At 41.3% G+C, this 13,341-nt stretch overlaps 1 protein-coding gene across 2 annotated transcripts in view; it reads left to right on the top strand.

Annotated features, from left to right (window-relative positions):
• The window catches only part of LOC122939661 (dynein axonemal heavy chain 5-like), a 337,492-nt gene that overhangs the window by 190,369 nt on the left and 133,782 nt on the right, over positions 1–13,341 (top strand). For both annotated transcript variants that reach the window (XM_044295816.1, XM_044295814.1), the window contains exons 43-44: positions 10,515–10,702; positions 12,041–12,235. In XM_044295816.1, the coding sequence (XP_044151751.1) occupies positions 10,515–10,702; positions 12,041–12,235 (383 nt within the window). The remainder of the gene's footprint in view (positions 1–10,514; positions 10,703–12,040; positions 12,236–13,341) is intronic.

Below are 13,341 nucleotides of genomic sequence, written 5' to 3'. Positions count from 1 at the left end.
GTGAGTCTTTGTGGGCACAGTTTAGTTCAGATAGAGATAAGGGGAACTCCAAGACAATGTTGTACATACTGTACTACTGAACACAAGTTTTACGTAATGCTCTCACCGGGGTTCCCCTGGGTTTGTTACCACATTCTCAAAAATGTCTATGGCATTTAGCAAGAATCGACTTGGCTTTAAAGAGGCAAAGAGAGTAAACCTGCTCCCGCAACTGCATCAGCTATGCTCCCAGCTGTCTGTCTAAAGTAGCCTTGTAAATCTGTTCAAGATTATATATACGTGTAATGAGTCCAGATAACAGAGCCGCCCCTTCCTTTGTAATTCGGTAGCCCACTTTAATTAATGTACAGGGAGTGCAGAATTATTAGGCAAATGAGTATTTTGACCACATCATCCTCTTTATGCATGTTGTCTTACTCCAAGCTGTATAGGCTCGAAAGCCTACTACCAATTAAGCATATTAGGTGATGTGCATCTCTGTAATGAGAAGGGGTGTGGCCTAATGACATCAACACCCTATATCAGGTGTGCATAATTATTAGGCAATAATTTCTTTTTCCTCCTTGTTCACCTGATCTGAACCCCATTGAGAACCTGTGGTCCATAATCAAATGTGAGATTTACAAGGAGGGAAAACAGTACACCTCTCTGAACAGTGTCTGGGAGGCTGTGGTTGCTGCTGCACGCAATGTTGGTGGTGAACAGATCAAAACAGTGACAGAATCCATGGATGGCAGGCTTTTGAGTGTCCTTGCAAAGAAAGGTGGCTATATTGGTCACTGATTTTGTTTTTGTTTTGTTTTTGAATGTCAGAAATGTATATTTGTGAATGTTGAGATGTTATATTGGTTTCACTGGTAAAAATAAATAATTGAAATGGATATATATTTGTTTTTTGTTAAGTTGCCTAATAATTATGCACAGTAATAGTCACCTGCACACACAGATATCCCCCTAAAATAGCTAAAACTAAAACAACTAACTACTTCCAAAAATATTCAGCTTTGATATTAATGAGTTTTTTGGGTTCATTGAGAACATGGTTGTTGTTCAATAATAAAATTAATCCTCAAAAATACAACTTGCCTAATAATTCTGCACTCCCTGTACCTCCGATATAGATAGCAAGGGGATCACAATCCGGAGTGACATTATGGGGAAAGTAGTCGGTTAAGTTATTTTTAACTGCCATGAGGAACTGTAGGTCTTGTAAAAGAGAGTCATTAAGCTGCTTAGAATCCAGAGAAGAGCTGTGGTACGAATGAGGAAAGCAAGAGTTGGAGAGAGAGTGAATGCTATCTGAACAGAAATGCTTCTCCTGTATGTATGCAACGTGTGCTCTCTTCTTCCACAGTAGTTTGAGAAGGGAGTACCTCTTTTCTGGGACATTCAGACCCTGAGCATTAAGTGAGACAATCAAGACGTCAGACATATTGCCTTATAACTACTTTTTGTTGCTGAAAAATAAAGAGAAAAGAAAAAGGGGGCGGGGAGGACGGAGTGGAGGACTGGGAGAATGGCCCCAATGAAGAGGTCAAATAAAACAATAGCTGATGAGACCAGCTACAAAAAAACACTGCAGAGCTTTCTTTTTTCAATTCTGTGCATACAGTGGATATAAAAAGTCTACACACCCCTGGTTTCTGTGATATAAAAAAAATTAGACAAAGATAAATCATTTCCGAACTTTTTCCACCGTGAAATGTGACCTATAAACTGTACAACTCTATTGAAAAACAAACTGAAATCTTTTAGGTAGAGGGACGAAAAAATATAAAAATAAAAAAATATGGTTGCATAAGTGTGCACACCATTAAACTAATACTTTTTTTGTAAAGTACTTTTTGATTTTATTACAGCACTCAGTTTTTTTGGGTATGACTCTATCAGCATAGCACATTTTGACTTGGCAAGATTTGCCCACTCTTCTTTGCAAAAACACTCCAAATCTGTCACATCTCCTGCGCATGACCCTCTTCAGATCACCCCACAGATTTACAATCGGATTCAGGTCTGGGCTCTGGCTGGGCCATTCCAAAACTTTAACCCCTTAGTGACCACCCATACGTGTTTTTACGGCGGTCACTAAGGGGCCTTGGGCTGGAGCGCCGCCTTTTTACGGCGGCACTTCAGCCCGAGTTAACGCTAAAATCAAGCGTAGTAGCTCCGTGCCCGCAGCTACCGGAGGTAGCTGAGGGCTCGGGGCAGTGATCAGAGACCGTGACAAGCGGTCTCTGATCACGTGATCGCCGTGATACACTTTATCACGGCGATCACCGAAAATGAAGCCTGAACTAAAACTTTCTCCCTCCTCTCATGTGAGAGAGGAGGGAGAAAGTCTCCGGTGCTAGGATCGGGTCCCCCAGCACTTCTATCCCTAAGCTGGGTCCCGATCCTCACCCCCCCACCCCCCTTACCCTCAAGGAAGATGGCGGCGGCGGCCGGCGCATGCGCAGACTGAAAGCCGGCCGCCGCCGCTTACTGTAAGGTCTCTCTCCTCAGGAGAGGAGAGAGAAGTTCAAGTTATGCCCCGATCGGGTCCCCAGCACCCCGATCGGGTCCCCCAGCACCCCGATCGGGGCAATAGGGCCCTTAGATATATTTTAATAAAGTTATTAGGGCCCCCCCCCCCCCATCTAATAAAAAAAAAAAAAAATGGCACAGACATGCGCACTGGTTACTGTGCTGAAGATCTGCCTTCAGCACAGTAACCATCAGGGACCAATAATAATGGTCCCTGATCATGTGGTCTCCATGATAAACCTATCATGGAGATCACATCCATTATATTTACAAAACATGGCCAGGACAGGGGCTGTGCTTCTCTCTCCCCTCAGCGCAGTTGTTCTGTGAGGAGAGAGAGATCAGACTTCTGTCCTGGCTCTGTGATTACATACTGTGGAAAAAAAAAAGAAAAAAAATCAAATTATAAACTGTCCGTCAGTAACTGGCGGTCAGTGGATGTCCGTGATTAGGCGTCCGTCATTAGACGTCTATTAGTTACAGTCATTTATCTTTATTAGGGACCCTGTTCGTCTGTTACTGGCGGTCAGTGGGTGTCAGTCAGTGAGTTGTTGGGTGTCACTCCGTCAGTCGGTGGGTGTCACTCCGTCAGTCGGTGGGTGTCACTCCGTCAGTCGGTGGGTGTCACTCCGTCAGTCGGTGGGTGTCAGTCATTTTTAGGGACGGTCAGTTATTTGAATTTTTCTGAGCTGTACAGAAAAAAAAAAATGGCTCGGAGATTGTTAAGTGCGGAGCAGGCATACGAATTTCTCTGCTCTGACCACTCTGAATCTGGCACCGCTTCAGAGGCGGAAATATTTTCAGATAGCGGGGACTCTGATTCCATCCCCAGACCCCATAGCCCTATGGTGGTAGAAGTCACCACCTCCCCTCATTCTCCACCCAGCGGTCCCGTCCCTTCTGCTACGTGGGTTCCTGCCACTTCATTTTCCCCCCAAGTACCCCAATTTTTACCCACTCCCCAAATTAATGTGGATGTCGGCAATTTTACCCCTTATGATTTTTTTCATTTATTTGTAGATGATAAAGTCCTGGAGTTAATTGTGCAGCAAACTAATTTGTACGCCACACAGTTTGCTGTACAAAAGCCCACGTCTATTTATGTAAGACGGTGGACCCCCACAAGTGTCCCTGAAATAAAAAAAATTTTGGGGCTTACCCTGGACATGGGCATTGTAAAAAAAACCTCTGTCCGATCCTATTGGGCTGCGAGTACTGTCCACTCAACCCCTGTGTTTGCAGCAGTTATGTCCCGTAACCGCTATGAAGTCATAATGCGGTTCATGCATTTTTCAGACAATTCCCAAGTCCCCCCCAGAACTGACCCAGCCTTCGACCGCCTAAATAAATTGAGACCCCTTATTTCCCTCCTTACAGATTTATTTTTGAAATTATATACCCCTGAGAAAAAATTATCAGTTGACGAGTCCCTTTTTAGTTTTAAAGGCCGCCTTTCCTTCCGTCAATATATTCCTTCCAAGCGTGCCAGATATGGGGTAAAGTTGTATAAGGTGTGCGAGAGCACAACCGGCTACACCTGTGGCCTGTCTATTTATGAGGGCAGAGACTCCCAACTTAACCCCCCAGGCTGCCCCGAAAATATTGGCACATCGGGAAAAATTGTGTGGGATTTATTGGCACCATTCCTGCACAAAGGGTACCACGTGTACACCGATAATTTTTACACTAGTATACCGCTTTATAAATCCCTCCATGCTGCAAACACAGGGGCTTGTGGGACAGTCCGCAAAAATAGAGTTGGATACCCACAACCGCTGGTCTCCAAACGTTTGGAGAAAGGAACATCCTTCGCCCTCGCAAGTGACCAGCTGCTTGCCGTGAAGTGGAAGGACAGGAAGGATGTCTACATGCTGACCACCTTGCATGCAGACACCAAAGTGGCAGTTAGGGAGAGGGGGGCTACGGCGGACAAGCACAAACCGGTCTGTGTGACAGACTACAATAAATTTATGGGAGGTGTAGACCTCTCGGACCAAGCGCTTCACCCCTACCTGGTGAAGCGAAAAAACAGGGCCTGGTATAAAAAGGTAGCAATCTACCTCATCCAGATTGCTACCTATAATAGTTTTATTTTATTCAAAAAGTCCCAGGGAAACCTTAACTTCCTCGAGTACCAGGAGAAGGTGATTGAGAGTCTCCTGTTTGAGTCCCCCGCACCTAGGCAAGCCTTCGAATCGGAGGACGTTCGAAGGCTTTTAGAACGCCATTTCCCTCACCCCGTCCCTGCCACTACCAGCAAAACAGTATCCACAGAAAAGATGCCGGGTGTGTAGCAAACATGGAAGGAGGAGGGACACCCGGATTTACTGCCCCAGCTGCCCATCACAACCAGGGCTCTGTAATTACCCCTGCTTTGAAACGTACCATACGGTTGCAAATTATTAATTTTATTTAATACCAAAAAGAACAGGGGGGGGGGGGGGTCAGGAATTCAATTTATTCTCATTTTCTGTTTAGTTTGTGGGCTTTCCAGGGAGGGAGGGATCCCTTTGGGATGGTTCGTGGAGCTATTTTTATTTTTTTTCACCTTCTTAGCATTAATTTCTACAAAAAACTAGGGGGTCTAAATGCTCACTACACCCCTAGATGAATACCTTAGGGGGTCTAGTTTTCAAAATGGGGTCCATTGTGGGGGTTTTCTATTGTTTTGGCAGCTCAACGCCATTACAAGTGTGCAATGGGGCCTAAACCATTTTCAAGCAAATTTTGTGTTCTGAAAACAACTGGGTGCTCCTTTATGTTTGGGCCCTGCCGTTTGTCAAGACATAAGATTAGGGCCACAATGGGGGTATTTCTGAAGACAGGAGAAACAGGGTGATACATTTTGGAGTGTACATCTTCATTTTCATGTGCTCTGTAGAAAAAAATCTGTCTTTAAATTGACACTTTTGTGTAAAAAATGAAAATTACATTTTTTTCACCTTCTTAGCATTAATTTCAACAAAAAACTAGGGGGTCTAAATGCTCACTACACCCCTAGATGAATACCTTAGGGGGTCTAGTTTTCAAAATGGGGTCCATTGTGGGGGTTTTCTATTGTTTTGGCAGCTCAACGCCATTACAAGTGTGCAATGGGGCCTAAACCATTTTCAAGCAAATTTTGTGTTCTGAAAACAACTGGGTGCTCCTTTATGTTTGGGCCCTGCCGTTTGTCAAGACATAAGATTAGGGCCACAATGGGGGTATTTCTGAAGACAGGAGAAACAGGGTGATACATTTTGGAGTGTACATCTTCATTTTCATGTGCTCTGTAGAAAAAAATCTGTCTTTAAATTGACACTTTTGTGTAAAAAATGAAAATTACATTTTTTTCACCTTCTTAGCATTAATTTCAACAAAAAACTAGGGGGTCTAAATGCTCACTACACCCCTAGATGAATACCTTAGGGGGTCTAGTTTTCAAAATGGGGTCCATTGTGGGGGTTTTCTATTGTTTTGGCAGCTCAACGCCATTACAAGTGTGCAATGGGGCCTAAACCATTTTCAAGCAAATTTTGTGTTCTGAAAACAACTGGGTGCTCCTTTATGTTTGGGCCCTGCCGTTTGTCAAGACATAAGATTAGGGCCACAATGGGGGTATTTCTGAAGACAGGAGAAACAGGGTGATACATTTTGGAGTGTACATCTTCATTTTCATGTGCTCTGTAGAAAAAAATCTGTCTTTAAATTGACACTTTTGTGTAAAAAATGAAAATTACATTTTTTTCACCTTCTTAGCATTAATTTCAACAAAAAACTAGGGGGTCTAAATGCTCACTACACCCCTAGATGAATACCTTAGGGGGTCTAGTTTTCAAAATGGGGTCCATTGTGGGGGTTTTCTATTGTTTTGGCAGCTCAACGCCATTACAAGTGTGCAATGGGGCCTAAACCATTTTCAAGCAATATTTTGTGTTCTGAAAACAACTGGGTGTTCCTTTATGTTTGGGCCCTGCCGTTTGTCAAGACATAAGATTAGGGCCACAATGGGGGTATTTCTGAAGACAGGAGAAATGGGGTGATACATTTTGGAGTGTACATCTTCATTTTCATGTGCTCTGTAGAAAAAAATCTGTCTTTAAATTGACACTTTTGTGTAAAAAATGAAAATTACATTTTTTTTCACCTTCTTAGCATTAATTTCTACAAAAAACTAGTGGGTCAAAAAACTCATTACACCCATAGATAAATACGTTAAGGGGCCTAGTTTTTAAAATGGGTTCACTTTTGGGGGGTTTCTATTATTCTGACACTTATAAACCTCTGCAAACTTGGCTTGTTTCAGGAAAAAATATGTACTTAAAGAATTTTTAACATTTATGTTAAAATGTAAAGTCTCCTAAATAAAAAAAAATAAAAAGTAAAAATTTTTGTGAGTGCAGCCAAAATAAAGTAAAGATGTGGAAATAAATTTCTGATAAAAAAATATTGAATAGTATTTATGTATGTATATGAAATATTGCAGTTGAAAATAGGAAAATGTGCAGTTTTTTACAAATTTTCATAAAATTTCACTTTTTTAATAAGGATACGCATATTTTATCGGTAGAATTTTACCACCTAAGTAAAGTACAATATGTGACGAGAAAAAAAAGTCAGAATTACTTTGATGTGCAAAACCGTTACAAAGTTATTCTAAGCTAAAATGACACATGTCAGATTTCCAAAATTTGGCTTGGTCATTAAGGCCCAAACAGGCTTGGTCACTAAGGGGTTAATCTTCTTCTGGTGAAGCCATTCCTTTGTTGATTTGGATGTATGCTTTGGGTTGTTGTCATGCTGAAAGATGAAGTTCTTCCTCTTCATGTTAAGCTTTCTAGCAGAAGCCTGAAGGTTTTGTGCCAATATTGACTGGTATTTGGAACTGTTCATAATTCCCTCTAGCCAAACTAAGGCTCCAGTTCCAGCTGAAGAAAAACAGCACCAAAGCATGATGCTGCCACCACCATGCTTCACTGTGGGTATGGTGTTCTCAAACATATCTTTCGGAATTATGGCCAAAAAGTTCAATTTTGGTTTCATCAGACCATAACACCTTTTCCCACATGCTTTTGGGAGACTTCAGATGTGTTTTTGCAAAATGTAGCCTGACTTAAATGTTTTTCTTCATAAGATAAGGCTTTTTTCTTGCCACTCTACCTCATATCCCAGACATATGAAGAATACGGGATATTGTTGTCCCATGTACCACACAGTCAGTACTTGCCAGATATTCCTGCAGCTCCTTTAGTGTTGCTGTAGGCCTCTTGGTAGCCTCCCAGACCAGTTTGCTTCTCGTCTTTTCATCAGTTTTGGAGGGACGTCCAGTTCTTTGTTAATGTTAATTGTTGTGCCATATTTTCTCCACTTGATGATGACTGTTTTCACTGTGTTCCATGGTATATCTAATGCCTTGGAAATTCTTTTGTACCCATCTCCTGACAGATACCTTTTAACAATGAGATCCCTCTGATGCTTTGGAAGCTCTCTGTGGACCATGGCTTTTGCTGTGGGATGCGACTAATAAAATTTCAGGAAAGACCAACTAGAGCAGCCGAACTTTATTTAGGGTTGGTTAATCAGAGGCAATTTAAATGATGGCAGGTGTATGCTGACTCCTATTTAACATGATTTTGAATGTGATTCCTTAATTCTGAGCAGCTACATCCCCAGTTATAAGAGGGTGTGCACACTTATTCAACCACATTATTTAAGTTTTTATTTGTTTTCTTCCCTCCACCTAAAAGATTTCAGTTTGTTTTTCAATTGAGTGGTACAGTTCATAGGTCACATTAAAGGTGGAAAAAGTTCTGAGATTATTTTTCTTTGTCTAATTTTTTACATCACAGAAACCTGACATTTTAACAGGGGTGTGTAGACTTTTTATATCCACTGTATATAAGGAAAAGTCCTTCATTTGAGTAGCATGAGTGTGCAAGGTGGTGGAAAGGGAGGACAATGTAGATGTGGCTGTGGAGTGACGTTGCTCATATATAGTGACCCTTTCAGCTAAGCCTTGAACGGACTGGTTAACAGCTTGAAAGGCCTGAGCCTGTTTCTCCTTAATGCTGGAAAAATGTGCTTCCAAATCTGATCTAGTGGATGGAGCACTCATTATCTCTCACAGCTCAGAGTGCAGTCTGTGGAACAGAGAAGAAAATAAAGTTCCTGGTGGTCAACGGGTGGCTGAGAGGTAGCAGTTAAAATAGCTGGCATGTCCTGGCTGAGCAGTGGAGTCTCAGCCCCAGAGAGACAGGAAGGCGGTACCTATGGTGTGGCCTGATTAACTGCCAAGAAGCCTGGGAGTGGCGCACTGAGCAGCTGAGGCTGAGCTGGGGCTGTGATGCCAACACGGGGCTCTGTGCCAAGGATTTGCCTCTAACTGACGAGGAAGATGCCGAACAAGAAGAAAGGTGAGTATTTGGGAGCAGGGCACAGTGTGTCTGAGTCAGAGGCGCGTGGAGGAGAACATAGGGGAACTGCTCCTAGGTTGCAGCAGCAAGCCGCCATTGCTGACGATGCCTGAGCTGCTTTAGTCTGGAGTGGATAAAATGGCCGATGGAGTTATTTGGAGGGGCCACAGATTTACTTCTGAATCTCTTCCCATGGCAGTTCAGAATGTGATAGTCAGGTCTCCCGCAGGATCACTGCAGATGGACTGAGAGCCCTCAGTGAAAGCACCTTCACGCCACCATATTGAAGCCACGCCCCTCATATACAAAATATGTTCTGGTAACATGTGGAAAATTTGTTAAGAGATGTATGGCTTTTAAAGGGGTTGTGCCACAACATGTATTTTATATATTCAAACCAGCACCTGGATCTGAATACTTTTGTAATTACATGTAATTTAAAATTTTGGATAGCCACTGAGCTGTTCAGTAAAATGTATCTGTATAGCGCCACCTGCTGTTTGTTCTTTTCCCTATTTATTGTCCACCTCACTGGGGTTGTCGCACTTGATCAGTTTAAATCTTTAATTTTAACCAGCCATATGTCCTGTTAGAAGCTGTAGCAGTCACAGTGAATGAGATATAGGAGGAACGACAGGTACCCTGTGCTGCCAGCCTGAACTAAATCTAGCAGAACAATTGGAGTAATGAATGGGGAGCTATCTGGTTCCATGTGAGGTAAAGGGCTGTTTCTAGATTTCTTAGAAAGAGATTGCCATGTACTATATGATGTCTGATTTTCATTTTTACATCAATCATGGCATATCCCCTTTAATAAGTTTCACACATCTTTAACTGTCCACGCACCAGAAATTAAAATGTGTACTTTCTATCACCATATTTCTGCTATATGTTGTGCCAATTTCTGGCTCAAATTACTGAAATTCTTTTGGTTTACAGGAGGCCTTGTGAACCAACTGTTCTAAGAGCAGATTATAACAGCAAAAAGTCCCAAGTTGAGTAAATGTAGCATGCTCCATTAATTTGTGACTTTTCAGCTCCAAAGTTGTAAAGCAATAATAAATTCCCCCCATAGTATATTACCTTGTTATACCCTCAATAAACTTCATCCCAGAAACTTCTGCTTCTGCTTGGGACCCTTTATAGGGTGAAGCCTATATTTTCTTCACTGTATTTCAGATTTGATCCTCTTGTTAGCACCTGCTAAGGTCACACTGCCTAGCAACTAATCTAATTCCATAGGTATTAGGCAAGTTAGAAAGAACCAAGCTGAGAGCAGAAAAAAGGGGCAAGACGTCTTGGTTATTCTGAAATGAAGCTCTTATTACAAAAATGAAATGTAGATAGAGAGCTTATTTAAGAAGGTAGTAGCTATCACTGAAAACATGTATCGACAAACCTTTAAATGAAAATCTACTGCTGGCTATACAGTTTAATGCTCTACAAAATAAAATTTAAAAAAATGAATTTCTGGTGCCAAGTGTTCATATTGCAGATCTTGAGATATTGCTGAGTGCTTGTGATATCATTCGTTTCCTCTAATTTTGTTCCTTGTACATTCTTCTAATGTAAACTCTTCATGATTTGTGTTTGGCACAGGCTTGGCACAGTCTGGAGCATGGGGATGTTTTGATGAATTCAACCGAATTGAGCTTCCTGTGTTGTCAGTGGCTGCACAGCAAATTTACATAGTTTTACAGTGCAAGAAGAACAAGAAAAGCCAATTCATATTTACAGATGGGGATGTGGTGGACATGGATCGAGAATTTGGTATATTTTTAACTATGGTAAGTTGATCTTCAGACAACAGAAGGGTGTACTGGTTCTCTAACAAGGTGACCACCACGTTTCACTAGAGCCTATGCACAGAAATGAAGATAACTTTTTGTTGTGCTTAGGAACATCTGGAAGTGATTCTGCTTAGATAATGGGGGAGATTTATCAAGACAGGTGCTATCTGTGGTGGTCTTGATATGCCCTGCACTGCTGGAGGATGCAGCACGTTTATTGTCATAAATTAGGCACATCCTCCAGCAGTCCTGGCGCCTAAACAGACGTTTACGCCATATATTTCTGGCTTCATTTGCATAAGAAAACTGGCATAAATGAAGATAAATTTGTCTCTGCTATTGACCACGCCTCTTTTCCTCAATTGCCACTCCCCTTTTGGAAAAGTGGCGAAGACTGCGTAAAAAGAGGCACTTGTGACTTTTTTTATAAAAAAATTGCATTTAAGGAAGTCACAAACACAGCTTGCGACTTTTTAGATCCACTTTTTAGGCACAAAATCTCCCCCAATATGCCTGTTAGTTGTAACTTTGAGGATGGTAATGTATACTACTTGCACGGATGAATTGGCCTTTGACATCCTCATACCTTTAGCATCATGTGACTAGAAATGTATGCAGGAGAAAACCTAGAAGATATTGTTAGCCCACCTCCATAGGTTACAAGTTTGTATTATATCATATCATATATCCTAGGTTCATATTTTGAAGCAGGAAACAAGAGGGAGAAGAGCTAAGGTCTGGCTCAATTATTCTGTCATTTTCAGGTGCCAGTTGACTTCCTACCAAGAGTGCCAGCAGGAAGAATATACATTTTACATTATGTGACCAAACTGAATTTTTTATGTTCCTTTCATTTTGTGCATAGAGTACAGGTGAAACTAAAAAAAATTAGAATCGCTTGCAAAAGTCCATTTATTTCAGTAATGCAAATTAAAAGGAATTGCATTAATGCAGCTTAAAATTTGAATTTTGTGAAAAGGTTCAATATTCTAGGCTCAAAGTGTCACACTCTAGTCGGCTAATTAATCCATATCCCCTGAGCAAAGGGTACCTCAAAATTGTGACTTTGGGGTTTCATAAGCTGTAAGCCATAATCATCCAAATTGTAACAAATAAAGGCTTGAAATATCTCGCTTTGCATGTAATGAGTCTATCTCATATGTTAGTTTCACCTTTTAAGTTGCATTACTGAAATACATTTAACTTTGCACGATATTCTAATTTTCAGAGTTTCACCTGTAATATTATAATAATCTGTAGTACTTATACAACATTATAATACTATTTTTATAATTTTCCCAGCTTATATAACATGGCCTTTAATATTTCTCATAGAATCCTGGCTATGCAGGACGTCAAGAGCTCCCTGAAAATCTGAAAGTCCAGTTCCGTACAGTTGCCATGATGGTACCTGATCGTGCCATTATTATGAGGGTAAAACTTGCCAGTGCTGGCTTTCGAGACAACCAAATCCTCAGCCGTAAATTCTACACTCTGTACAAGTTGTGTGAGGAACAGTTATCAAAGCAGGTGGGTTGATGAGTGTTGGGAACATGGTAAGCTCTTTGAGGCCTTCTTGATCTACAGTACCTATTTGTCTTCAGAAAGTTATAAATAACCTTCTCTACAACCATACCTGTCTCTTAAAGGGAATCTGTCACAAATTTTATGGTGTCCTAACTAAGGGCAACATAAACTAATGACAGATCCCCTTTGAAAAATACTGGGTCACTGTCTCCAATTGACTTATTTTAAAATTTTGTATTGAACAGCTCCAGCGCATGCAGATGAGTCCTGAATATTCATGAGTTCCTGATTTTCTCCACCCCCTGCTGCTGATTCGTTTGGAAGATGAAAACTGTCAATTGGTGGCAGGGGGCAGAGAAAGCTAGAAGCTCATGAATATCAGGACTCCTTGGCATGCGCTGGAGCTGTTAGAACCTAGCAGCATAAAACTTGCGACAGATCCCCTTTAAATGATCAAACAGCGAAGATATTGTGCTTAAATAGAACCTGTCACCATTCCCGACATGCCTGTTTTATTAGCTACTTGCATTCCCTGTGTAATAACAATTCTGGAGCATCTATTCCTATGTCTCTATGTTGTGCCCTGAGCCAACCCAAAAACAAAACCAATAACCCCCAAAAAAGTGGGACACACACATATAAAATATATGTAATTTATTAAGACATGATCACATAACAAACAATATATGAAACATAATGCACAAGTGTACAGGAGTGGGGGAGACCTCATGTAAGGAGGTCAGATACAACCTCTCTCCCAAACACCCAACTGGCACAGAAAAAAAAGATGTCACAGCCCTAGGTATACATCAGCATAAAAATTGTGAGAACTGTAGGTTCACTCAAAGTAACATGTACTGGTATGTATGTTGCATGCACAGAAAGATAAATGAAAAAAATGTACAAATAGCACAAGGCAAACTAGCCCACCCAAAAACCTGGGATGGCCGCCTAAGGTATGCACATAGCCATTGAACTGTACAATACAGACAGAGGCAAGTGTGCCAAATGCAGGTGGTAATTGAGGTATAAAAAGAAATGTAACAACTAACGGAGCAAAACAACAAAACATGTATTACCCATAATATGCTGGACCCAGAGCATGTGAC

The sequence above is a fragment of the Bufo gargarizans genome, chromosome 5 (assembly GCF_014858855.1).
Source record: "Bufo gargarizans isolate SCDJY-AF-19 chromosome 5, ASM1485885v1, whole genome shotgun sequence".
Classification (NCBI taxonomy): domain Eukaryota; kingdom Metazoa; phylum Chordata; class Amphibia; order Anura; family Bufonidae; genus Bufo; species Bufo gargarizans.
Note: the sequence above shows the minus strand (reverse complement) of the source record. Positions and strands in the feature narration are given on the sequence as shown.